At 36.4% G+C, this 27,151-nt stretch overlaps 2 protein-coding genes across 3 annotated transcripts; one reads left to right on the forward strand and one right to left on the reverse strand.

The window, feature by feature from the left end:
- Positions 1 to 605: 605 nt before the first annotated feature.
- Positions 606 to 26,950, forward strand: PolD2 (DNA polymerase delta subunit 2). Its single transcript, XM_071690798.1, has 11 exons — positions 606 to 663; positions 10,573 to 10,895; positions 12,517 to 12,641; positions 13,071 to 13,194; positions 16,127 to 16,241; positions 17,172 to 17,320; positions 18,376 to 18,467; positions 18,831 to 18,923; positions 21,440 to 21,632; positions 23,016 to 23,117; positions 26,128 to 26,950. The coding sequence occupies exons 2-11, from the start codon at positions 10,667 to 10,669 to the stop codon at positions 26,286 to 26,288; spliced, it is 1,383 nt and encodes a 460-aa protein (XP_071546899.1). The 5' UTR covers positions 606 to 663; positions 10,573 to 10,666; the 3' UTR covers positions 26,289 to 26,950.
- LOC139764310 (uncharacterized) lies at positions 1,580 to 9,202 on the reverse strand. 2 transcript variants are annotated; one of them, XM_071690799.1, is made up of 5 exons: positions 8,917 to 9,201; positions 7,585 to 7,821; positions 6,493 to 6,604; positions 5,503 to 5,649; positions 1,580 to 3,942 (listed from the first exon to the last, which is right to left on the reverse strand). In XM_071690799.1, the coding sequence occupies exons 1-5, from the start codon at positions 9,040 to 9,042 to the stop codon at positions 3,434 to 3,436; spliced, it is 1,131 nt and encodes a 376-aa protein (XP_071546900.1). In that variant the 5' UTR covers positions 9,043 to 9,201; the 3' UTR covers positions 1,580 to 3,433. The 2 variants fall into 2 exon arrangements, with proteins under 2 accessions (XP_071546900.1, XP_071546901.1); XM_071690800.1 differs by lacking the exon at positions 5,503 to 5,649 and having other exon boundaries at positions 3,028 to 3,942; positions 8,917 to 9,202.
- Positions 26,951 to 27,151: the final 201 nt, after the last annotated feature.

The raw sequence follows: 27,151 nt of genomic DNA on the forward strand, positions 1-27,151 counted from the left end.
ATTAAGAAATAAAGCAGTTTTGTTGGACGTGAGGATTTATGTTGCTGAGGATTGTTAATGAGGTGGTGGTCCTCAAATTGGTTTACATTTTCCTTAGTGATGGTTTCTTTTAAGTTTACTGTTACCAAATACAAACCTTAGGCTGACTAGACAATAATTTCTGAGCAGTGATATATTACCCCTTTTGAATGTAGTTACATTGGCAACCTCTAGTCCTATGGAATGTACCTTGTAGCATTAGACCTATTGAAAAGAGCAGTAAAGGGCTTTTATCATTTTTTTTTCCACCTCATTCATTGTCCTCAGAGAAAACTTTCTTGTCCTGTCAGTATATTTATACTTTCATTCCATTTAGTGCTGATAGTATATCTTTAGTTTTGATATCGGTATGATGCAGAAAGTTTTCCCCAATCTGACCAGTCATACTGGATTCAGGGTGTGAGTTGTGTCATTGATTGTTAATACAGATGGAAAAAAAATCCTTGCCATAGTGTTGTCTTGAACCTTATGACCTGTTGACTGGGTTGGTAGTAGTTGGCAAGCAGCCTTCAACCAGGGAGGTATGTTATCAGTGCTATCTGCCTGGGTATCAGGAGGGCTAGTGATGGTGGCTGCACAGTGAGCCAGGACTTCAATGGTTTTCATGTTGCACTCCTGAACCAGGTAGCTGTCTCATTTCTGCCTCACCCACACATGGCATGTTAGCATTCTGTCCACAAACGTACAGTCTCCTTGTTACACCTAAAACTTGGCAACACTTAAACCCTCATGACCCTTTCTTCGTAATGAAACTTTTCATGTGGCAAGCCCTATGCACTGGCAAAATAGTAGGAGCAATAGATAGTAGTAGTAGTAAGTAGGAATATGTAGAAGTAGTAGGTTTGAACATTAGGTAGGAGTATTAGGTAAAAGTAGTAAGTTGGCATTTTAGGTAGACACATTAGGTATTTGCAGTCAGTAAGAATATAAGTAGAAGCCTCTGAAAACACTGCATTAGAGTAGCCCTCTGTCAGTGGCATGGTAAGGATGAGGCACTAAAGTTAAAAAGCAGCACTGGGGTTCATCAGTTATGGAGACTTTTGCCATGGCCATCCCATTGAGGGAATTCCTGAAGGGGAACAGGTATCAGACATGTAGATATACTGGGTAATGACTCTCTTGCTTCTGTCTTAAAACTCCTAAAGGTTTCTTTCACAATTTTTAGCAATACGTGCTTACCGACTTCTATTTTGACAGATGCTAGCGAGTTATGTAAGCTGACCTATAGGACGAGTACAGTGTTTTAAATAGAAAAAGAACTTACCCTTATTACATAGCGGAATGTGTGACGTGTTCATGGGATAGATTGGATTAGTGATGAGATACACATGGGGGAACATACTGTTAATGGGCTGAACCAGGGCTTATGAAGAAGTCCGAGCAAGCCAAGTGAAGGTCTGTGAGGTTTTGTTGCAGATAAAGGGGCTCCGGTTATGGTGCATTATGCATGACAACTGGAGAGTGGATGCGAGAAAATGAATAGTTTCTTCATCTGTAAATAGCACTCCCTTACTAACACAGGAAATAACAAACAAGCATGAACATTTTCTTTATAAATTTAATTTGCCATAAGTTAACAAAATACTCTATATATAGTCGTTACGTTACACATCAATTATATTACAAATCCATTATTTCCACCCTTATATCCAAACAGCACAGTTATGCTGAGTTAGGAGAGGGAGGAAACTTAAAGGTCCAGAATTAGTGAATCATGGAGCCAGTCTAATCAAAGACACGAAATATAGAAATAATGAATTAATATTTGTATTAAAATTAAATCCATATATATTATAAAAGCACATCTCTTACAAATGGGCAAGCAAACTGTGCTCCTCTCATGTACGACTAAAATATTATAAAACTTTGCCCACATGGATTAAGCTTCCTAAAAAACTGGAGTGAGGATGTCAAAACGCATTGTGCTTGCTGCAGTGGCAGCACTTAAAAGTAAAAACTTATGCAGCAGGTTCAATCCCTTTTCCAGTCAAGTGTGTCAGGATACCATTTATTGCGTTTTGATCGTCTGTCACTCTGACATGTTAAAGACTGTCTCACTTGAGAGGCAGTCATGTTGATAAATGTCATAAACATTGCAAAGTATACAAAAAATGTACGATACAAAGATATAAATTAATTCAGAGTGACCAAAATTATCTACTAAATAACAAATACCAAATGCTACTGTCAGGAAGAAGATTAAGATCAATGAAATGTAGGACGGCTATGTATCAAAATCGTTCACACCTGCGAGTTTTAGAATGTAACAGGCATCATAGATATATAGGGTATACCAATAATTTATAATGGGTAAATTAGTTTAACTTGTACTCCTGGTTGCTCAAGGTTCAGACATTCAGTTAATGTGGTCTCTTTTTTGTATTTTTTAAAATTTTATATGACAATGCTCAAGGATGTTTTTTAGATAAACATTATGTTAGTTTTCCTGAAATATGAATAGGAAAGGGAATTCCCATGATATAGAACCAAGGCTGAATGTGATGGGTAGTCCATGGACAGAGAACTCTTTAGAGTGTTGTTTAGGGAAGACTGAGGTAACAATACAGCCTAAGAGAACTCATTCCATTTACCTTTAGATGTGAATTGACATGCCATATCTCATAGGGGGTTAACTGTTAGATTAAGCACACCAACACACACACACACACACACACACACACACACACACACACACACACACACACATGTATATATATATGTATATATATATGTGTGTGTGTGTGTATATATGTATATTTTATCCCTGGGGATAGGGGATTAAGAATACTTCCCACGTATTCCCTGCGTGTCGTAGAAGGCGACTAAAAGGGGAGGGAGCGGGGGGCTGGAAATCCTCCCCTCTCGTTTTTTTTTAATTTTCCAAAAGAAGGAACAGAGGGGGCCAGGTGAGGATATTCCGAAAAAGGCCCAGTCCTCTGTTCTTAACGCTACCTCGCTAATGCGGGAAATGGCGAATAGTTTGAAAAAAAAAAAAAAATAAGTGATGAATGTAAAGATAAATCTGTGAAACTTATCAACTTCTATACAAATGCACAAGACAGATTCCATTGATTACATGACCAAAAAAGTATTCTGATTTTTATTTGAAAATATGTGAGCCTACTCGATACCTGCTAACCATTTACAGACATTTATATGCATTTATTTATCATCAACCCTATAAACCTTCTTCCTGGCATTCCTAAGGTTACATTACACCCAGGAGCAAGGAGAAAAGGACTCCTTCAAAGCACGAAAATCTCTGCAAGACTTTACATTCATCAACCGAGCATGTTACAGCTATACCAAAGGTGGCTTAACATGCACACTCCAGTAACACATATTTACCTATATTTGCCCTTTCTTTCATATCAGAAAGTCTGTGAAAAGCCAATTAAAATAGCTCATGAATTATAGATCTCTGCGAGTCAACTTGTCCTGTAGTTGAAGTACTTGGTGTTCCATTTCCTGAAGACTTCTTTGGTGAATTTGAACTATCTGGTCTTTCACTCTGGTTTGTTTTAGATTTATGTACATACTGTGAGACATCTTTACTGGCAACAAATGTTTTACTAATCATTTTCTGTTCAGTACTAGTCATGCTGGAGGGATAGAGTTCGGCTTCTAGACTGTTGTTAAACAGATCTTGCGAGTCCAGAGATGGCTGTAATTTTCTAGTCTTTTCTGAAGTACGTGAATCCGAGCTGGTCTTCCCTTTCTGTTTGTTTGGCGACAGACTCACAAGACATTCTTCATCTGTGTCCATGTCTTGATCACAAGGATCATCTACATCAGTGTCAGAGTTGTAACAATCACTGTCACTACTCTCAAACTTAGCTTTCTTAGATGGATGACTAGATATTCTCGTGTCCTCATCAGTTCTACCAAGCCCACCATTTGCACCTGTTGGTGACATAAAGAATAATTGCATTTTAAAGAAAATATTTCAATTGGAAATATTTTGTTTAAAAAGCATGAAATAAATCTAAATATAAAAATCAAAGCTCAAGATCATTATAATTTACCTGTTCACCAAATTACAAATTTTGTGGACATAAAATTTTTGACATGCATTATATATAATGTTTTTCATATTCATCATTTCCTGCATTAGCGAGGTTTCATCAAAACATAACTGGGCCTTAAGAGGGGGGAAAATGTACAAGATAAAAAGTCATGTTTGGTTGTAAAGTTAAAATGGTGTATAGGAACCACTGGAAGGTGGCTATTGTTTAAAATAATGTTCACCCAGAGAAAAAATATGAAAATTCTCTTTCTCTGACAGAATATTTGTAAATCATATATTACTCAAGAATATACCAAAAAAGTAGTGTACTTTCCTTTGTATTGGTGTGGCAAGAGAGGGCCTTGGATGATGACAAGAATACTTCTTTATGTAAGTATACCATGACTTATGCAATGGGTTTTGGTATGTATGATTTTGTTATTCAAGCACCTAAGCAACACATTACACACTTTATGGTTTTTATCCTTCCATAATTTTATATATTCCTTATGTATCACATTTTGATTTTACAAATCTTTTATATATCACGTTTTATGGTGATGGAAATGAAAAAAGGCAGACTATGAATTATGTACACGTGTATATATGTATGTCTGTGTGTGTATATATATGTATACGTTGAGATGTATAGGTATGTATATTTGCGTGTGTGGACGTGTATGTATATACATGTGTATGTGGGAGGGTTGGGCCATTCTTTCGTCTGTTTCCTTGCGCTACCTTGCTAACGCGGGAGACAGCGACAAAGTAAAATAAATAAATAAATATATTTACGTATCATTAACACACACTACATTATTTACATCCTCAAAGTATTTCATCCATAACTTATTATTTACCACATCATACATCATTTTCATAACATTATTCCTCATCTGTTTTCCTACCATTCATTTCTACCCTAATCATTCTTTACCTACATGAGCAAAGGTTTCAGACCTACTTACTGGTACCAAAATATTCTCCCTCATGCAAGGTTTTTACATCTACTTGACTGATTCCTATGATTAACCTCAGCTCTGTTAAACTTCCAATCATCTCCTTAGCAACAGTCTTACTTTCAATTAAAGCATTCTTCCTATAATTCCCTGTATCGTCACTGGAAAAATACTTAAATTTCTTTAATAACTCCTATCCATTTCAAGTGTTATTTCTTTGCAAGGGCCAATTTCTTTCATCTACAGATACTCTCACCATTAAACAAGTACAATCAAGATTCACATGTTCATGCTTTGTTCTTACAATCTAAATGCAGCAAATAAAAGGTAATCGGTACATATAAGCTAGAGATGTTTGGTAATAAAATTGTTTAGAATAAATTCTGCACTGATTTTCCAAGACAGTAAAAGACGAATTATATAAACATGTGGGAGAAATGGAAATGCCTTTATTATGATATTTGTACAAAGAAATATTTGAAGAAAAAGTTTTCATACCAGAAGTAACTGGATGATTAGATTTCAGTTGCTGTATTCTAAGTTTCTTGGCATTAATGATGGCAGCACACTTGCCATATACTTCCTTTTCAAATTCTTCTTTTGCTTTTACACTCCGAGATGCTAAATCCATTGCCTCACTTAGTTCTGCCAAGACAGAATGCATGATTATTCCTCAATTCAATTTTCTTAAACATTATCAATTCTGGAATGGAAATTTTTTTTTTATCCTTAGGTATAGGAAAGTTTGTATGTAACAGAGGTTGCCAAACAGACTGACAAGCCAACAGAGTAACAAACAGAATGAAATGCAAATCCACACACTTACATGATCACGTCAGAGATGAAAGCACGCAACGTTATCACTTCGGAGATGAAAGCGAGCATTCCTTTAGGTGGAAAGGATACTTAACTCATCCCCATATTTAGCAACATTTAATTTAGAGGAAATGAAGTATCAGGCACATTAAACCTAAGAGATGACAAGAAAAGTATGAAAGGATTACAGCTTATAAGGTTAAAGTTTGGCGATATGCAAATAATATTAGCTTATGTATTCTATCTGTGAATTACACACATTCTCTCACTATATAGAATGGCGCATGCTAGTAATCCATTGCACTATTGTGCATTATATATACAATTGTGTTATACATCTCTACTGTTCATGTATTTGTACTTCATAAGTGAGTGTAGCCAAGTACAACCCCAAGATGTACTGGAAAGGTAGAGAGAATGACTAGATAAGAGAATATTTTACATATAGTATTTCCTTTCGCATAGCTCAGTATTTCACATAGGGCCTAAACAAGATGAGGATTTGTGTCCACGAGTGGAATCTTCGACATACAAAATGAGAGAAAGTACTGCTAATAAGTCATTTTAAAATTTTACAAGGCAACCCTCCCATAGGTACAGAAAGTACACATCAGATCAAATGAATTACAAGTTTTTAAAAAAATGCACCCATAACATATCAAAGTTACTTACTTTTAGACTTTTCATGCGATTCCCTAGTAAGATTCTGAATACATTTTCTGTTTGATTCCAAATCCTGAATGGTGCCTTCTAACACCTCATTGACTGCATCCTCATACCCAACCTGAATAATAAGAAATTCAATTTAATACAATATTTTCCTAGAATAATGACAAGCAATAATGTGTAATTCACAGAATAATGGAAAACGAATGAAAAACAAAATTTTGCACTTAACAGGCTGGATGAAGTGATTAATTTACAAATCTAATCATGTAAACTACTGCTCAAATAAAATAGCTATGAAATGTATTAGTAAAGGAAAACCTGGGCAAAAATTTAAATTCAAGACATTCACTACAGTTATTCAAAAAATGCATTGCTTTACTAAAATCAGTGCAGTCTTGGTTTTTATACATGTTTCAAATCACAATGGCTGGTGAAAAGAAGTACTGTGCATATTCATCTTATAGTAATTTATATTCTCTTTTTAATGCTCTTTTGCATTTAACCCTAAAATGACAAGAGCCAAGAAAATTTACATAGTTACCAGGGCAACTAGTTCGCCAAAAAACTCAAGAAAGAAAATTCAATCATCAGTAGGAAATATCCTTTTAAGTTAGAAATTAAAGTACGATAACTTAAAGCATTTGCTGGTGTACAAACACTTAAATCTGGTGTGCCATAGAAGTGCAGCTTATCACTGGGTTTTTTTTTGACACTTCCATCTTTGTCTCTTCACCATCACCAATGGAATATGTACTAAGCAAATAATCTTTCCCAGATCATATGTGCCCAAAGACTATCACTGATTTTCTTGAGATACCAAGTGTACACATCCATCCCTTTGGCACTATCGATTCTTCTCTTTCTCGGATGTACGGACTTTGTACCCACTGATGGGTGTCCCATTTCAACTGCTCTTGCAGCCAGTCCCTATAACTATATGGATAACAGGTAGAGATATTCCTTTAAGATATTCACTGACAAATACAGGGGATACTTCGTACATGTAAATCTATAGAGAATGTGCGATGAATATAAATAATGAGCATGAGGAAATATTCTTCTAACATTTGGTTATCAAAACATCAACAGCCTTACCTTTTCTAGTTTGAATTTTCCCCGTTTCCCATATACTTTCTCATCTGGGAAATACTGTTTCCAAACCAAAAAATCTTGCTGGATTTCAAAGATGTTCTCTTTATTGTCATTCTGTTCATCATTGGTGTCGCATGAAGGAAAAGAATTGGCAGCTTTGTGAAGCTGGCTTAAATACTCTTCCGGACTCTTGTCAAGCATATGGCACCACTTCAACACCGATTCATTGTCAGGAGAAAGCTGCAATACATTACAAGTTTAAAGAAACAATCATCAAACAAACCAGCCTCAACTGCAAACAATATTATACATGTTATACATTTTATTTTATTTTCATTATATTCTGTCGCTGTCTCCTGCGTTAGTGAGGTGGTGCAAGGAAACAGACGAAAGCACAAGTTTTACATACGTATCCACAAAACAGAATATCTATCCCTTTCCAGTTAATACAATAAATTCCTTCGAGTAGAAACGTCCACTCTAAATGATTTCATTTAATTTTACTCGATATTTAAATCATGTTTTGCATATTATCCAAAGAATTAAAGTCCAAATCATCCATAAACTGGGACTTCACCACACAGTTTAGCACAGCTACTCTATCCCTTAAAGCACCTGCTGGACTCATTAGCATCAGTACTACCAAACTATTACCTAAGAAGTATCTCAAGAGTATCTACGTGTGCAAATTATCAACTACAGATGTAATCATCTACAAGTATCTACGAATGCAACCATCTGTAAGTATCTACGAATGTAATTATAAGTAAGAATGTAATCATCTACAAATATCTATGAATGTAATCAATGTAATCATCACTAATGTAACTCCCTATATCGGTACGTAATTATCATTCTTCCTACCTCTACTTTAAAGGAATTCTTCTGTTGGATAATGTAATCATCTATAAGTATATAGGAATATAATTATAAGTAAGAATGTAATCTGCAAGTATCTATGACTGTAATCTACAAGTATATACGAATGTAATCATCTACAAGTATCTACGACTGTAATCTATAAGTACATACAAATGTAATTATAAGTATGAATGTAATCTACAAGTATCTACGAATGTAATTATAAGTAAGAATGTAATCATCTACAAGTATCTACGAATGTAATTATAAGTAAGAATGTAATCATCTACAAGTATCTACGAATGTAATTATAAGAATAATCATCTATAAGTATCTACGAATGTAATTATAAGTGTAATCATCTATAAGTATCTATGAATGTAATACACAAGTATCTACGAATGTAATCCTAATGTAATCATGTCCACTAAGGTAACTCCCTATACCTTGGTATGTAATTACCGTTCCTCCTACCTTCACTTTAAAGGAATTCTTCTGTAGGATGATGACCCGAATTGCCCCTGGTTCGGCCTCGTTAGTCAGTAGTTGGGCGTACAAGTACGACGGCTCTCCGCCCGCATGGAGCCTCTTCAAACCCATTTTGTCAGTTCACGAGCACACTGTACTGGCCATGGCTTTCCCATGAGCACTTAAAGGCCCCTTCGAGTCCCGGTCTAAAGGTAATTTGAATGTTTATCCCAAGTCCACCAAACGAGTAACATCCCCTTCGCTTGTTATCGCTTTGTTCGGATTGTACGGTCATTAATGTGACTATTTCTTTTTATTTTTTTCTTTTATAAACGTGAATACTAATATCATCAAATTAATAGAAATATATTTATATATCTTTTGATGGCAGGGCATTGAATAATGTGTTATAAAGATATTTATATTATCACACATAAGATACCGATGCCACAGCCATTACAGGCAAACAAAGTGACAGGAGCATGAAGGCAATTGGCTCGTTATCCATTATTTGGCATTAACATCTGTAATAAAAGACCGTTTACTTAGGAATGGAGAAAGCCAATTGTTGTCATTGAACTTTTATCTTTAATGTATAAATAATACTTGATAATGTATAAAGTCTTTTACGTCTTTTCAGTTAGGCCTGTTTATACCTGTACAGAAATGTGTTAAACGTGCTTGTTTGTTTATTTGTTCTCTCTCTCTCTCTCTCTCTCTCTCTCTCTCTCTCTCTCTCTCTCTCTCTCTCTCTCTCTAAGATAAGACAGCCCCCCCCCCTAAATGACTTTTAACATGATTCTTCAACTGGCCATGTCTTATCTTTACCACGGGCGTGGAACACCAACTTCTCTGGCTCCAGTTTATTTTTTTTTCTTCCCCCTTATCCCAATACCCATAAGAAAAAAAAGACTTTTTCCATTTTATAAATTGTTGAATAGGATTGTTAAGAGCGAGTGTGTGATCATGTGTAATTGTGCATCTCTTCGGATATCAGCTGAAAGATTGATTAATGATGATAACACCAGGTCACCTTTGATCCTACTGATGATTTTTCACAGCTATATATCTACCCATCCATCTATCTCTCGCTCAATCTATCTATATATCTTTTGAGTCTATTGATAATTTTTACAACCATGTATGTATTCATCCATCTACCTATCAATCAGTCAACCTATCTATCTATCTACATACATATCTATATAATCTATCTATCTATATATCTACCTATCTATATATCAATCTATATACATATCTATCTCGCTCAATATATCTATATATCTTTTGAGTATTGATAATTTTTACAGCCATGTCTGTATCCATCCATCTATCTACCTATCAATCAGTCAACCTATCTATCTACATATATATCTATATAATGTCTATCTACCTATCTATATATCAATCTATATACATATCTATCGTTCAATATATCTATATATCTTTTGAGTCTATTGATAATTTTTACAGCCATGTATGTATCCATCTACCTACCTATCAATCAGTCAACCTATCTATCTATCTACATACATATCTATATGATCTATCTATCTATCTACCTATCTATATGTCTATCTATATACATATCTATTTATCTATCTACTATAATGTAACCCCGTACAACACAACGTTGTTATGATTTTGTTACTGGTCGTCCAGCGCGCGTTTTCTACATTATCCCGAAGAGGACGACAGGACGAAAAGAGATAAGAAAGTCCCTTGTTCCTTTTCGCCATTATTCCTGAGGGTGAGCATGATTCTCGAGGGCATTAACCGCACTGTGAAGTCTGAGGAGCTACTCAGCCTGCCCACCAAGGAGGATGGCGGGCGAGCCGAGCGAAGGTGTGTGAGTTACAGTAATAAGTCGCAGAAGTACACCCTCTGGGGGAGCAAAGATGTCACCCGTCAGTACTTCAAGATGTACGTGGCCAGGCTGGAGAAGATGCGGCCCCTGCTGGAGGCCAGGGCCAAACGCCTGTGGGGTGAGTAAATCCAATAATGGAGGTGTTAAGATAATTATTTTTTTTTTTTTTTTTTGGAGGGGCAGTACTCAAGTATGGATTGGGGTTGAAGCTTTATCATTGGACTGTGGACCTTAGGCGAGGTGCTCTAGTCTAATGGGAGCAGCTTATCACCGGACTCTGGTGATAAAAGTGGTTTTCAGACCATGGTAATACTTTTTGTTATATGATTTTTTTTCCTTATTATAAGTGGGTAATATATCAGTTTACAGAAGCTCATGACGCATGTAGTGTGATTGGAGAGTCTTTACGCTGTATGGTAGTAGTTATGAAGGGTGGGATGGTTGGCGAAGTGACGCCTGCCCCAGAGATTCCATAGCAGCAGTTGAGAGCATGATGATTACGTCAGTTTCCCTTTACGTCAAGATTGAGCAAATACGCAGGTGAAACTTGAGGGTTGTGTACGTTGTCCTGATGTCATGCGTGTAAGTTGAGGACTTTACGAGAGTGCCCATCCTGCAGACAGCTGGCGACAACCAGTCACATGGCTTGTGTTGGGATACTATAGAGTTTATTTGATTTGTAAATAGATATACAAACTGATGGATATGTTATACAGAAAAGAATTGCTTAATCTCCATTAGTATTGATGCTTTTCAGTGAATGCTGTAGCGCATCATAATGTTTGAGTATGAGTTTTGCAAATTTATTCCATAAAGTCAGGTGTCTGTGGTCTAATTGAACTTGGTATTTTCCTTCCAAATCAAATGATCCGAAGCACAGTAAAGTGGAATGTATATTTTGATATGAAATTTCAAGAATTGTACAACCAAAAAGACAACTGTAGCTTTAATATTTTCTGGTATTTTACATTATTAGTTAACCCAACATTTTCCCTTTCCTTCATAACTCTCGTACAAATGAATTATATCTTGATAAGATTTTAGTCTTACGAATTGAAAGGAGAAATCTCACACTCTTAAATCACTACTGTGGGAACAACAGTTCCTTAGGAGTAGAACCAACCGTAATCTTAGAAAACACTTCTCCGCTAACTTAAAATTTATGGAAAACTGATATAAGGGTTGTGATAATCAGCTGATATATGTGTTCCAAGTAAAATTCTGGTATAGATATACGAACCTTGTGAAGGCCTCGCTCATTGGATTTTAAGATTATCTGCCTGGGGACAGTAATGGTATTTAAGAGAGTACATGTAGGGTGATGTGGTAATAAAAGAGGAATCTTATATTCTCCCACCATTTCTTCCAATTTATCAGCAAGCAGGAAATAGTCATGAAGGAGCATGTACGAGCTATAAGAAGAAATGAACATTTTTAACGGATAGAGTGCAAAAAAAATCTTTGAAATTGAGTGATTCGGGTGGCGTGATTAGAAAACCTGGTATTTTCTGAAGATCCAGTGAGCACATGGTAATTACAAGAGTTTGAAACAGTTTATAGTCAGATTCATATGGAAAAGCTCATTGCTTCCTTTTACCCGGTTTGCAATTATCAAAATTGGCAGTGCTGTTGACTTTTTAAATTTGATGTTGATCTTTTTGTTACTTTTGACTTATGTAATGTTTCATCAACTACTCATGTTAAATTTTTTAAGGTATATGAATGATTTTCATTTTTAGAAAATGATGCCACCTTAAAACGATTGCATGAAGTGGACGAAAAGACTGGAAGATGCATAGTTGTTGGAACATTGTATAAGCGTCAAGAACTCAAGCCATCCATATTAAAGGAAATTTCAGAGGAGGTGAGTTAGTGTTTCCTATCTAATATATATGAATACCACTGATATTCCAATTTGTAAAAGTACCATGTATGTAAAGAGAGATGAACCTTGGTATGTGGGTTTCAGCTTTTTCAAGTCTTTACAAATGTATTTGGAAGTAATTATGACTTCCTGTTTAGTAAACTAATGTAAAGATTTTACTGCAGAATGCTTAGATGATTTGCTTTTGTGATTTTTTATGTTATCATGTAGTCTGTTGAGTCGTCTGCTCCCCTCTATATCTCTTTTTCTCTCATTTGTAGGGTTGGGTATCGTCAGAAATCTTAGATTACGGTATGTGGAGGGTCTAATTTAGGGAATTTATATGAGGATGATATCTTTTTTTATTGTTATTACTAGAAGTACAATTAATGGAAATATAAGGTAATGACTATTTTTTTTTTTTCCCAGCATCACTTGATGCCACAGCCAGTTGTTGATAAATACGTTGACAGCAAAGATGAAATTATTCTTGAGGATGAAGTTCAGAGAATACATCTTGAAGGAAATATTGATGTACCTACTCTTGTGACTGGTAATGTATCTTAGTTTTGCTTTATAGAAAATAATCTTTGATCTAGGTTTGTATTTGCACTTGTAGTTAGGCTAAGAATTACCAGTTTTCTCAAGAATATGCAGTTTATTTGTCAGGCAAAATTTTTTACCGATGTTATTAAGTAAAAATTTTACACTCACATTTGGATGATAGAATATTTCTTTTCTATAATACCCCGAACCATCATCAAGGTAACTTGAAGCAAGTAAAACAGAATACTTTATTGTTTACTAAAATGCATTTAGGTTCAAAGTAGTGAAACATGGAATCCGAGACGACTACTACTACAGTCATACAACATTATTTGGAAGAATAATTATTTATTGAAGTGATGCCTGTTAGAATATGGGGACAGTTTATTTAACCCTAAAATGCCAGGAATCTTTATATGAAGTCTTGCCTAGCAGGCATAGGGAGTCATTGCATGAGAGCTGGTTTTCAGACAAATCTTAAACATCCTACCAATATATTGACATTTGTGTGGTTGCAAAGTGTTTCTTGGGCATCATAGGTATTATTTCAGAGACTGACCACTTCTTGGAAGCAATTCGGAAATGTAAATATGTACATGAATAACAAAATATCATTGAATGTGGGTCACAAGGAGTCACCCATCCAATGTACATCCCTCTGCCTTCCTTCCTGCATGGTGGAATTATTCATTATATTTAGAGGGTAATCATAAGCTATATTGGTTCTCTGTTTCTTCATTATCTTTAGATTTACATGTAAAGTAGTGATGTGAGTCATTATTGAATTTCTCAGAGGTTTTACCACCTTACACTACCTTGATACCTTGCTCCCTCGATCAGTGCTACAGCTATGTTAGTTACGTTAGGTCTTTTTTATGCATATCCTTTTCCTTTACATATATTTCCATTTTGTGGGAAATAGATGTGAAGATCTATTCTTTTTTTTTTTTTTATCAAAATAGCAATTGATTTCCTTCAGTTCACTTGATCTTTAACTCCATAACTCAGGTGGATATTAATGTAAACTGAGCGATGCCTCAGGATGGATATTTACACATCAAGTTTCATGCCTCCATTTCAAGGCTGCCTGGAGATTGTTTGGTTGCCATGTATTGGGAGGATATTGGAGGTGCTGTTTCGTATAAATCTTGTTGGTCCTTACCCATCGTCTTCAGCAAGTTTTCATTATCTTAGGACTATGTGAAGATGAGAGCAGTTGTTATGTAGTTTTTCCCATAGGTTCTAGCTCACTGGGGTTGCCTTCACTTCCTTCACGCATAATCCGACACTAAATTCACTTGATAAGTCGCTCATTTCTTTTTATACACTTTTTCTTTTTATTGACCAAATGATAATTATCATAGATGTTCCTCATAAAATTATCATAGATGTTCCTCATAATAACTTAGGTTATTTGACAACTTATGCATTTTCTGCAAGGTTGTCATGTACCTCTGAGTGGGTGACTATTTACTTATTTTTGTCACTGTGGGGGTACTAAGGAGAGCAGATTTTTTAAAATTTTTTTCCCAGTGATGGGAGGGACCTCTAAAGGTTACTAATTGTATGTTAGGTCAACTGGGTATTTTAAACTGAACAGGAAAATTTAGAACAATTGATGTTTGCTGCTCTTTACAAAGGGAACATTAATTGATGTTGGTCACTGTATAAGGGCTAAAGAAAAATTGGGATTGTTATTGTACTTATTGCTTTCGAAACTAGCTTTGAATTTTTATGTAGAATTCTCCTTTAGTGTCTTCTTGTACTGTATTGATAAGTAAGTTTGGTCAATCTATCTATCTATATCTTTGACACTTGTTCCCTGAATTCCCTCTATTGCCACGACAATAGAGTCTCCAAACCTAGTGAACTCCAGTACCACTTCTTAGCCTTTAGTGCCTCACCCTTAACAGGCCACTGACAGGGCCAGTCTAGTGCAGTGTTGCAGAGGCTCCTGCCAAATGTTCATAAAGACACGTATTCCCTGCGTGTCGTAGAAGGCGACTAAAAGGGGAGAGAGCGGGGGGCTGGAAATCCTCCCCTCTCGTTTTTTTTTTTTTCCCAAAAGAAGGAACAGAGAATTCGGCCAGGTGAGGGTATTCCCTCAAAGGCCCAGTCCTCTGTTCTTAACGCTACCTCGCTAATGCGGGAAATGGCGAATAGTTTGAAAGAAAAAAGAAAGATTACTACTACTACTACTACATAATTTTTATACCTAATAGTCCTACCTAAATGTTCTTACCTACTACTTCTGTCTATTGCTCCTACCATTTTGCCAAAAGGCAGGGATATCACATAGCTATCACCACAAAGAACGAGCTGTATGACTTAAGTGTTGTCAAGTGTTGTGAGTAACGGGGAGAGATATTTTGCATGTTTGTGGACAGAATACCAGCACTTCACGTGTAGGTGAGGCAGAAAGAAAAGATAGCTTTCTGGGTCAGAGAAGTGCAACTTGACAACCACTAAAGTGCTGGCTTACTAAGCAGATGTTACTAACCCACCTGATACCCAGGCGGTAGTACTGGTAGTATATCTCCCTGGTCGTTAGCTGCCTACCAACCACCAGCGTTATTTGATTATTACTTGGAAAGCTAAATTAGTAGTAAATTGAATAGTCACGGATAGTTTTGGTTAAGGATACGGATACCTTAATCAAAAGAAGGGTATGATGATTGAGTTAAACATGGCTTGGTAAACATTATCAGATGCTTTTATATTACATGAATGCTCTGAGAATACGTATACAGATTTGGCTTACTAGGTAAACAAGGTATAGTAGTACTTCATGGCTAAAGAAGGTGCTGAGGTTTTAACCCTTGAATGTATAGATAGCTGCCTCAGGTTCTATCTAAATTTCATTTGAAATATTTTCAGTATAAACTTAAGTTACTCTCTGATAAGTGATTAATTAATCTCTTCATAATCTGATGTTCTAGGTGTGGTTTGTGCTGTCCTAGGCAGTGAAGATGATAAAGGAAAATTTAAAGTTGAACAGATCTGCTTTGCTGGACTGCCTGCTTCTGTGCCCAGAGAAATCATTAATGATGACAGGTAATAATTTTATTTTCTGATGAATTAGAGGGTAGTAGAAGCCAGTTGCTTAAGGAAGTTGAAGCAAGTACATTCTATAAACCACTGAATATTCCAGCATTACAAATATTCATCCATCATATTACATGGACCCCTCATTCCCAAGAGTTAACTCTGAAGAAGTGCACTAGTGTTTATTTCTCAGTTTCCTTGCTCCCGCCCCACAGAGACATACACACAACATTATCATACTTCTTGATGCGTGGTCCATTCCTGTAGAAGTGGTCAGCTTTTTGGGTGCAGCAGGAGCTCCATGGAAGGGTTCATGGGGTAGGAAGGTAAGTTAAAGTATGTATATCTACAAAAAAGTACTCCTTTTCATTCACTGATCTTGATACAGCAAGACTGAAGGTGAGCTCACTTGAAGTGTAACCACGAGGAGGCAAACTGTTGTGTAAGTTGAGATATGGAAAGGCAGTGGGATTGCGTGGTATTGCAGTTGAATTTCTTAAGAATGGGGATAACTGTATTAGTGATTGGTTAGTCAGGACTTTCAAGGTATGAATCATTGTGAAGTACCTGAGGATGGGTTGAATACCTGTATATTCCCATTGTATAAAGGCAAGAGGTAGAAAGCACAGAAGTATAAGTTTGCTGAGTACACCTGGATAAGTTGTACGGGTCATGCCATGCATGTAGCATCAGACTGGGGAGGACCTATGTGGTTTCAGGAGTCCAGCTGACCTGGTAATGATCTTGAAGCAGAGAAAGGTCAACACTGTTGTCACTATGTAAGTTAATGCTGATGCTTTGTTCTGTTTTAGCTTAGAAGAAAATTAGTGATTGTAGTGCCTGAGAAATTTTATATGGTTTGATTTACAGGATGTGATAGATGGATGGATCATCTTGCCACTTTGATTTCTAATATTTTAACTCTTGCTTTGTGGACAGGTACGTGGTGATGGTATCAGGCCTAGAGTTAAGTTCATCCGTTGATAGCCTTTTGCCCTTAGAGCTATTAGTGGACTACATCACAGGTCACTTGGGACATTCTGAAGAGCAGGCAGCAGTAGCCCGTGTCTCCAGGGTTATTATCGCAGGTATTGTTAACAGGAGTCATTTTGAACCTTGCCCCTTCACCCTCCTTATGATTTGCTTCAGTTCCCATAATCCATCTGCCATATCAACTCCCATGTAGTAGTGTCATCCCCTTTGTTAAGAAATTTTATTGCAGTTCCATTGATTTCATTTTAAACAAGGCATTCACCAACTCTACTTTTTTCAACAACATATTATCATGCATTTTCCCCTCTTAACCAAAGCCACTTTAGGGTATTTCCATAAATGCAGTTTATGACACGCTTTTTGTTTTTTCTTATCTCCTCCACACCACTGTTAATTTGCTACCTCCCATCTCATAAATACTGCAAGAATCTCTGAGTTAGCTCATGATCACATTTTTACCTTCCATGTTTCTCCTTAAGGATCCAGTCACCCAATACACTTGGACAGTTTTCTCCCTCATGTCTTCCAGATATAGTACTAGAATTACCTGACCTCTTCCAGCAGTTTATTACCCATCATAGCATTGCACTTAACTATGTATTTTACAGGTAATTGAAGTCGTTATTGGGTAGATTTTAAGGTTTTTAAGAAAGCAAAGCATTTAAGAAATTTGTAGGTAGCCATTATCATTATTGTTAATGGGTTTGGACATTAGTATGTTGAAATAGTCAGTGATAGGATTGATGGCAAAGAAAGAATACAACCTTCTTATCTTTTGTGGGTCATAGAAGGAAGCTAAAAGGGATGGGAATGGGGCTGAGACCCTTCCCTGCCCTGTATTTCAATTTTAAAAGTGGGAACAGAACCATGTGAAGACTGCTCGAAGACTCAGGATCAGGTGTCTAAATGTGTGTTGATATAACTGGGTTGAAAAAAGAAGAGAGAGACGGGAAGTATATATGGTGAGAGGAAGTTGGATGTTCTGGCTCTTAGTAAAACTAAGCTTATAGGAAAGGAGGAGGAATTGGGTAAATGAGGCCATTCGTTGTCAGTTCCTTGTGTTGCCTCACTACAGCAAACTAATTTGAAAAATGTTGACAGTTATAAGTTTCTAGAATATGAGATTATTATCTTCTTTGGAATGTTTCAGGTAACTCAGTCAGTTCTGCCAAAGGAGAGAAGGATAAACCAGACAAAGTGAAGCTAGTGAAGGAGCTTGATGATATCCTTACACAGATTGCTGTAAGTTTAGAATCACTTACAAAGATAATGTGAACTGACTCAAACATTCTTTATTCAGAAAACAGTTTTCCTCTTTTAAAGTAGCTAACCTTATGCAGAATCGTAAAAGAACTGCAGTTAAGGTTAAACTGTCATCCTTAATGTGATTTTAATTCTTTGATGCTGCTGATTGTAGGCACACCAATCTTTTTCATTCCTTTGATCAGTTTAACACTCCATTTCTTTACTTTATATTTATTGTCAGGTTTGTTCCTTAATCATCTCCTTTTCTTATTTCGTCGTCTCCTCATGAAAGTTCTGTGATCACTTATATTGTACCAGTTTAATTTCTCTGTAATAATTTCTGTTATTTTTTATAACCAGAGTGTATGCCCAGTAGATGTGATGCCAGGAGAATTTGACCCAGCCAATCATGTAATGCCTCAGCAGCCTCTTCATCGATTTATGTTTGTTAAGGTAAGCAGTAGGGCATATTCTGGTTCTTAATGATTTCTCATGTTAATTACTGCCCAGAAATCCATGCAGATGGTTTACTTGAATACCTACCCTTGGTAGAATGGCAAGAAAATAATTCATTTAAAGAAGAAAGTGTGTATATATAATTACTTTTTATTGCCTGCCCCAAGAGTTCCCTCTATCTGTATAAGTCTCCTATAGCACTCTGGAAGCTGGCCACTTCCACTGCTGCATCACATGATTACTGTGTCTCTGTTGGCAACTAAAGGGTGGGCTATTTTGATAAGTGTTTCTATCCTTACGTTTCAAAACCTTGGAACTTTCTACGTTCTCATGTCTTTCCCAATAAATAGGACCTGGCACATTTTAAATACAGGTTTTTCTCCACCTTTAAAACACATAAATGCTTTCCCTTGTCTCTTCTTTTTTTCTTTCACAATCCTCTCTCTATTTCAATTAAGGCCCGGCCTTGATGTGGACTTTTGTCTGTTACTGAAGCTTCCAACATAAGTGGTTTGGTTGGGAGGGGGTCTGATGCTGAGTGCTGAACATGTTTAGATGGATTTGTAATGGGAGGAAATTGTTTCAAAACTTTGTGTAGATGTTGTGTTTATGGTTGTTAAGCAGTGTGATTGTTCTGAGTTGTTTTGTTTTCAATATTGTTATACGTGCTTTTGGGATGGTGGAAGACCTAGCAGGAGAAGCAAGTATAGATGAGAATGGAGCAGATGAGCTGCACATGAAGGACTTTGAGGGATAGTGCTTCTTGTCCAAATCTGGTACCAGTTAGGATTATGAGTGCATTTAGAATGCACGTTTCTCGTGTGCTGATGTTATTGATATGAGTAGTGAATGTCATTTGTGTGTTGTATGTGATGCTTGGAATGGTCGATGCTTTGTTTAGTGGGAGTATTTGTTTATTCAAGGTGACATGAGAAGTTCACAGTACTTGCACCTGTTTGGAGACAATAGAAGGCTTTAGTGATGTGGACATTTTGTTCTGGATGAGCCAGTGTTCCAGTTGCGTAATGTAATGCTTCATGTTTGTTGCTCCTTTGATGATGTCTTGGTATTGTGATGTGATTGTAAAGTCTCCTGCATATGAAGTGACCCTCAGGTTGTAGTGTGCCAGAGGTGATGGGAGGTCGTGTAGGAAGAGAATGAAGAGGGTTAGGGAAAGAAGTGCACCTTCAGGAACTCAGTTGTAAGGTTTGTCTTAGAGGTGAAGCAAGTGACTACCATGGCAGTGGTGGGATGGGTCCAGTACTTAAAAAAAAATTTCGCTCACACACATTTTTATCCTTTGTCCAGTGTTTTGAAATGAAATATGAACTTCCAACTTTTTAATTTGGTACACTAACTTGACTTGTCACATGAAACCAGTCCCCTTACATAAAGCACCTCCTATTCATCCAGTCCCAGTTATTCCTCTTGTATTCTCATCTGAAATATCTCTAGCCCAGTACAGCTCTCTCATTCCATATATCCTTAGATTCCAGAGTTTGATTCTTCTCTTTGTTTCTTTGAATATCCTGCTGCGTACCCAGTCTAGCTTGTCATATGGCATATGTTGTACATGACCATATTGTCCCAAAAGATTTCTGTCGTTGCTCCTGTCATCCCAAAAGATTTCCGTTGTTGCTTCTTTTTGATGATTTCGTTACACCACATCTCCCTCTCTCATCTTTCATCCTAATTCTAACTGCAATATGGAGGTAGTTCATCTCATCTGCTCTTAATTTTTATCTCTCATGCCTATGTAAACATGATTTCACATTCACATTCAAGAGTTTAGTTTACCTTAATGCAAGCTTTCAGGATTTTATATAATCGAATTTTACTGTTTGTAAAAGCTTTCATAGTATAGAAAGAGTAGGTAGAAGTAGTAGATTGGAGCATTAGGCAGGAGCTTCTGAAACTGGAAACACTGTGCTAAAGTTGACCTCTGCCAATGGCCTGTTAAGGTTGAGGCACGACAGACTAAGAAGTGGCATTGTAGTTCACCTGTTATGGAGACTCTTTTGCTGTTGCCACCTGCTTGAGTGAGTTCCCTGAGGGAATGGGCATCAGAGATATAGATAGAAAGCTTTCATAGCCCCTTCAGTTTTTCAGACTTGCAAAACTATACCCTCTTATCATTTCCCATTACCATCCATACCAAGGTTTTTTCCATTCACAACTTTCAGTTCTTTACACATTACATTGACATCCTATCATGCTTGAAAGCTAAAAATCTTATTTTTAGTCACCTGATTTTATCCTCCTCTTCCAACGTACATGATCAAGGTAGCTTCTGGCCAGCTGCTACAATTCTGCTTACGGTACAGCATCATTGGCATAAATCATCCGTGTTAATATCCACTTTAATTCTGTATGATTGAGTGGAGTACTGCTCTGTCACCCTTCCTTTGTAGAATATCTCATCTATGAAAACAGATAATAATCATGGTGACATTACATGGCCTTAATTCACTCCCACATTTACTTCACACTCTGTTTTGCTTTATGATTTCCAGGCTGGTGTGTACTCAACGATGCAAAGTGTAACAAATCCTTATGAATGTGAGATAGGAGGTCGAGTATTTATGGGTACATCAGGACAAAATGTTAAGGACATTGTTCGGTGTTCAGAAGTGGAAAATCCTCTAGATGTATTGGAGCGGCTCTCTGATTGGGGTCACCTGGCACCCACAGCACCAGACACCCTCAGTAAGTGAAATTTTTTATTTGCACGTGTTTTGTACGTTGTTTCATTTAATAACCAGAGTGGTACATGTAGAAGTATCTCCAAGTATATTGGCTTATACTTTTTTAATGATTATGTGTAAAGAAAGAGAGGGGTGAAGAGTAAAGGAGGTACAGTTGGAGTAAAGGAGAAGCAAGGGAAAGAGATATGATGCTTGTATTAAACACCTTTCTGCTGTTATTTTGAAAATGATTACAGGTTTTGATCTACCTCACAAATTTTTTTCCAGTGAGGGGAATCTTACCATTTGGACAGATAAATTCTCACTATGTTAATGTAACATTTTTTTCTTACATTAATGTTCTATATGTTTATCCTCTCAAAAACCAGATGATCCAGTAAGCTGATATATTTTTAGGAGGTCCTGACAGCAATAGAGGAACCAAATTTGAAAGGATAAAATGAAGGAATGTTGAAAATGATCAAGGACACAATTGTATAGCAACTGCAGTATTTTGCTGTATAGTTGATGATGCTTTTTGGATATAAAATCATCGTGTATATTCCTTAATCTTTTTTTATATGTCATTAACTTTAGCAGTACTTAGTCTATAGAATGTAGAATACTTCACTTAAAAGTTTAGTGTAATTGACTCTGCTAAATGGGATCAAGCATCATATATATTTTTTGATCAGATAAAGGTCACATGTAGTACATGTTTTAGAATTTTTCTGTAGATGGTTGGTGCCTGTAGTATTCTGTATTTTACACATGCTTTCCGTTTGTGTTATATATAGAGCAGTGGCATATAAAGTATGTAGGCTATTGATTGTTGTGGGGTTGCAGCATTTTGGCATAGTTTATTATGATCTGTTTCTTCAGCAAATTTGATGAGTTAGCTTTTCTATTTATTTATCTTTTTTTATCATATATACTTGTCATTTCCTGTGTTAGAGAGGTAGCATTCAAGAATGGATGACTAAACCTTAGAGGGAAAACTCCCTGCTTGGCCCCATCTCTGTTCCTTCTTTTGGAAAAGTAAAACTGAAGGGGAGGATTTCCAGTCCCCTGTTCCGACCCCTTTCAGTCACATTCTGTGACATGCAGGGCATATGTTGGAAGCATTCTTTCTCTCCAGTCACCAAGGGTAGGGGAGAAAGAATACTGTCCTCGTATTGCCTGTGTGTTGTGGAAGGCTGCAAAAAGGGTTGGGAGCAGGAGGCTGGAAATTCCCATCTCTTGTTTTACTTTACCAAAAGAAGGAACAAATACGTGGGCCAAGTGAGAATTTTTTTACCCCAAGGCTCAGTCATTTGTTCTTGATGCTAATGTGGGAAGTGGCAAATTTGTAAGAAAAAAAATTATGTATTCATTGATTGATCTATACATTTTTTTTGCTCTGCAGCAACCTATCCCTACAGTGATGAAGACCCATTCATTATGAATTGCTGTCCAGATGTTTTGTTTACTGGAAATCAAGAATCTTATGGAATTCGAGTTAAGGAAGGTGAGGAAATGTTGTCTTTGTATTTGATTTAACTTTAGAATCTAACCTCCTGGAGATGAAGCTCTTCTCAGATCTTCAAGCACATGCCATGGATTCTTAAATGTTTTCTTTTTATACAAATTGTATGTACCTGCAAATTCATGCCTCTGTCAAAATTATTATACAATAGGTATATACCTGCATCTCCATTCCTCAATCAAAGATATTATCACTTAATCTGCATTCATTCCACACTATTGCCATGCCAATTTATCTTCATTCTTACCACATTGTCATAGCTTTCCTTTAGTTTCTTTATCCTGTTCCTTTATCATCAGTATTCAGTATATCTGACCTAATAATCTATAAGTATGTCTGCTACAAATGTTATCCATCCATTATTAAAGAGGTGGATCAGGTGCGTACAGCCTCACAAGCATCAACTGCTTATCCCCAACCCATTTCCCTTGTGTTGATTTAAAACATGGACACCCACAATATAAAGGTGCTTCTAACTTTTCATTTTACACTGATTCTATTTTAAGGTAGTTTAGGGTAAAGGAAAATATCACAGACTGATGAATGATTACATTTTACTATGCATCTCGTTTCTTATAGTATATATATTGTAACTTACCTGGAGACATTGATTGAGCAGTGTAACAAGCTGCTTTATGTAGTGAGTCCCTCACAATCTTCCTATAGATGTTGAATAACTCATGAAATACACTTAGGAAAAATTCTCTTTTTCCTAATGGGGTATGGTATTCACTCTTGGAAGCTCAGAATTGGTCACTTTTGGAACTCATGGCATTTCTTATTCTTATTCGTTTTATGTATACCATTTCTGTGACAAGTTGTTCAGTTGGTGATGTATAACTCAGTTGCACTGGTGTGTTTATTGTTACCATACATGTATAATTTTCAGTCTTCTGATAGAGGAAATAATTGTGAGTGCAAGGTGAATTTTTGTATAATATATACATATCTTGCATAACATATGACAGCTAGAGACTGAGTGTGAACGAATGTGGCTTTTTTTTGTCTTTTTGTGTCGCTACCTCACTGGTGGGGGTGAGGATGAATGCTATTTCATATGTAGCAGGGTGGCGATGGTAATGGATGAAGGCAGCAAGTATGAATATGTAAATGTGTGTATATGTATATGTCTGTCTATATATATGTATGTATACGTTGAAATGTATATGTATGTATATATGTGTGTATGGGTGTTTATGTATATACATGTGTGCATGGGTGGGTTGGGCCATTCCTCGCCTGTTTCCTTGCGCAACCTCGCTGGTGCAGGAGACAGTGATTAAGTGTAATAATAATGATAAAGAATATATCTTGCGGTGGAGGTCAGAACCTGCATCGTTTAGTCAGTATGTTACAGGATTTCTTTTTTTTTAGATTTCTGTAGCTGGGGAGGATTCTCAGATTCAACACTTCTCCTCCATCTTCTGTTAATGAACATTGTGTAGTTTTTCTGAATTGAAGAAAGTAGGAGTTGAATTGTTTTTTCTTTTTCCCTGTTTCAGCCTTGCCTTAAGATATTTTGATTTCGCAAATGTAAGTGGAATTTATACTAAAGCTAATTCTCTAGCTGTAGTAGTTAAGCTTCCTTTAATCCCAGGTTTTCTCAGTCACATTACGTACACTTCATTTTAAAAAATGAGGATATCTCTATTCTTGGGAAAGTTATGTGGATCTGCACATTCATATTTGCAAGCTTAATCAGGACTTACTATTTCCCATGTAATTCAGATCTTTCATATCCCTTGCACATCGTTTTAAGAGTATACAAAATTGTTCTCAAAAGCACAACACTTGACTTAAATGAATGAATTTTGAAACATTAGAACCCATTAGTGATGGGAACTCTAATATCCGTGAATGCAAAATATCTACTCTCATTTGCAGTAGAATGGTGTCAAGGTTAAGTTTGCTTACTTCATCCCATGGGGAAATTATGCATTGCAAAATTTCAAAGAAATCAGTTTTTAGCGGAACCTCATGAAATGATAAGTTTCATTGTGAGTAGTGGGTTGTACCAAATATCATAGAAGTATGAAAGAGTACAGATTTTGGGTAATTTATCTTATCCAACTTAATTAAGGGATACTGTTTTGCAGTCTCATGCTTCTTTTTGTCACATATGTGAAATTCTTCAGATACACCAGAAAATTCCATTGGTATCCATTACCCTCTATTTCACAAGGTCACTGGGCACAGTAGCTGTTGGTTCTTGATGATGGAGTAAGTTTTATCAACTCTGTAGCCTTACTTTTGCAAAAAAATCATTGAAGATTGCTAAGTTTTGATAACAATGTACCCAGGTATGAAATTGGTGTATATTGTACATATGTATACTTAATAATGTTTCCAAGAGGGTGACCCATGGAGAATTTTCTTTCTTGCTTTTGTATGCTACAGCCATAGACATCTCGTCATTCTCGCACCTATTTATGCCATTTTCTGTCTTGCTCTTGGCTTCCCCATCTTCTGTTCACCTCACTTGTACACACTTTTAAAGTATCTTTGCAGGAAAAATACATAGAAGTTTGATGATGGGAAGCTGAGGGAAGAGGAGAAACACAGAGGGAGTACATGTATGGAAGGGGTTTTAAACTCTGAGGAATATTTGGAATAGTGCCAGGACAAATTTCTTAGATTATGCCTGAGCTACTTCGTTTTAGAGTGAAATTTATAGATTTAGATATGGATGCACAGTACAAAGTAATCCATACGTAACTTCCTCTGAGCAGAATTGCAATACAGCCCAAAGTTTCTTTTCTGCAGCATTCTCTTTACTACACTAGACATCGGTTGATGATGTATAGGATCAATCTGGGAGGCTGTGTCAACCTTATCTGCCTGAAGGACTCGAAATGGAATTAATGGTAATCAATATAATATGCACATGAATTTCATGAGCTCTGTCATTATTATTTTCCTGTTGCCTGTAATCTTTGTTGAAGAAATTATGTACATCACATGAAATTATATAACTTGTAATTTCTCTTCTCAGGTACGGATGATCACAAAATTACTTTGGTTAGTATTCCTCGATTTAGCAGTACTGGTATGTGTGTCTTGATGAATCTCAGAACTTTGCAGTGCCAAGCTCTCCGTTTTTCAGCAGACTGTTTTAGCACAGATGACTGTTCTAGCCCTGAGGCAGAAAAATGAAACATTGTTAGCAGTTGTAATGTATGATTATGACTTACCATTCAAATGTACAGGCAGTCAAGCACATTGCAAAAGATGTTATAGGTTTTGATTGCAATAGGAATGGAGTTGCTCTTATTACGATTTCTTATAGCAGAGCTGAAGTACCTGCAAGAAGCCTTGTATGTTCACATTTTTTAACGACTGCAGTTCCTAGCATAAGCCGTAATGAGTTCCTTGTAAAGCATTCTTAGACATCCATAAAGTAAGGTCCTTACCTGTGTATATTTATTTTCTTTTTCTTTCATACTATTCGCCATTTCCCGCTCAGCGAGGTAGCGTTAAGAACAGAGGACTGGGCCTCTGAGGGAATATCCTCACCCGGCCCCCTTCTCTGTTCCTTCCTCTTGTTGCTCCACTGGTAGTGTATATTTACAGTAATTGTTTCCTTGGTTGACATCCAGCTGTTCATCTTAATGTACACTTTAATGTTCACTTTAGAAATTACCATGTGAGTCTGTAGATAGGTTTTCTGAGACATGTGAATAGCTAGCAGCTACAATTCAGATGTTATTTTGGATTTTCTTTTTTCATGAGCTGTGTATTTATTTTGTGTTCCATTTCTCAGGCTAATGTTAGTTTGAAATATTTTGTATCAGTCTTTGCATAAAAAATAATCATGCCTTGAATCTTTTCTTATTCCTATCATGGGAGAAATGCGTTTATGCAAAGAATGAAAGTTAAGTGATTTTCTTCTGAGGATTTAACATTTCCGAACATTCATTAAAGAAAGTAGATACAAGTATCATATCTTGTGCTATGCTAGTGCCATATGAATGATTACATTAGTTGAGAAATTCAGCTGTGCTGTAATAAATGTATGA

This window comes from Panulirus ornatus, chromosome 49 (genome assembly GCF_036320965.1).
Source record: "Panulirus ornatus isolate Po-2019 chromosome 49, ASM3632096v1, whole genome shotgun sequence".
NCBI lineage: Eukaryota > Metazoa > Arthropoda > Malacostraca > Decapoda > Palinuridae > Panulirus > Panulirus ornatus.

Excerpts from the sequence above, each read along its gene's own strand:
- LOC139764310 (XM_071690799.1), bottom strand. The coding sequence starts at position 9,042 with ATGGGTTTGAAGAGGCTCCATGCGGGCGGAGAGCCGTCGTACTTGTAC. Across the intron at positions 6,605-7,584 it reads GAAAATTCAAACTAGAAAAG|GTTGGGTATGAGGATGCAGT; the intron begins GTAAGGCTGTTG and ends CTTATTATTCAG. Across the intron at positions 5,650-6,492 it reads ATCGCATGAAAAGTCTAAAA|AACTAAGTGAGGCAATGGAT; the intron begins GTAAGTAACTTT and ends CTGTCTTGGCAG.
- PolD2 (XM_071690798.1), top strand. The coding sequence starts at position 10,667 with ATGATTCTCGAGGGCATTAACCGCACTGTGAAGTCTGAGGAGCTACTC. Across the intron at positions 16,242-17,171 it reads GAAATCATTAATGATGACAG|GTACGTGGTGATGGTATCAG; the intron begins GTAATAATTTTA and ends CTTTGTGGACAG. Across the intron at positions 21,633-23,015 it reads CACAGCACCAGACACCCTCA|CAACCTATCCCTACAGTGAT; the intron begins GTAAGTGAAATT and ends TTTGCTCTGCAG.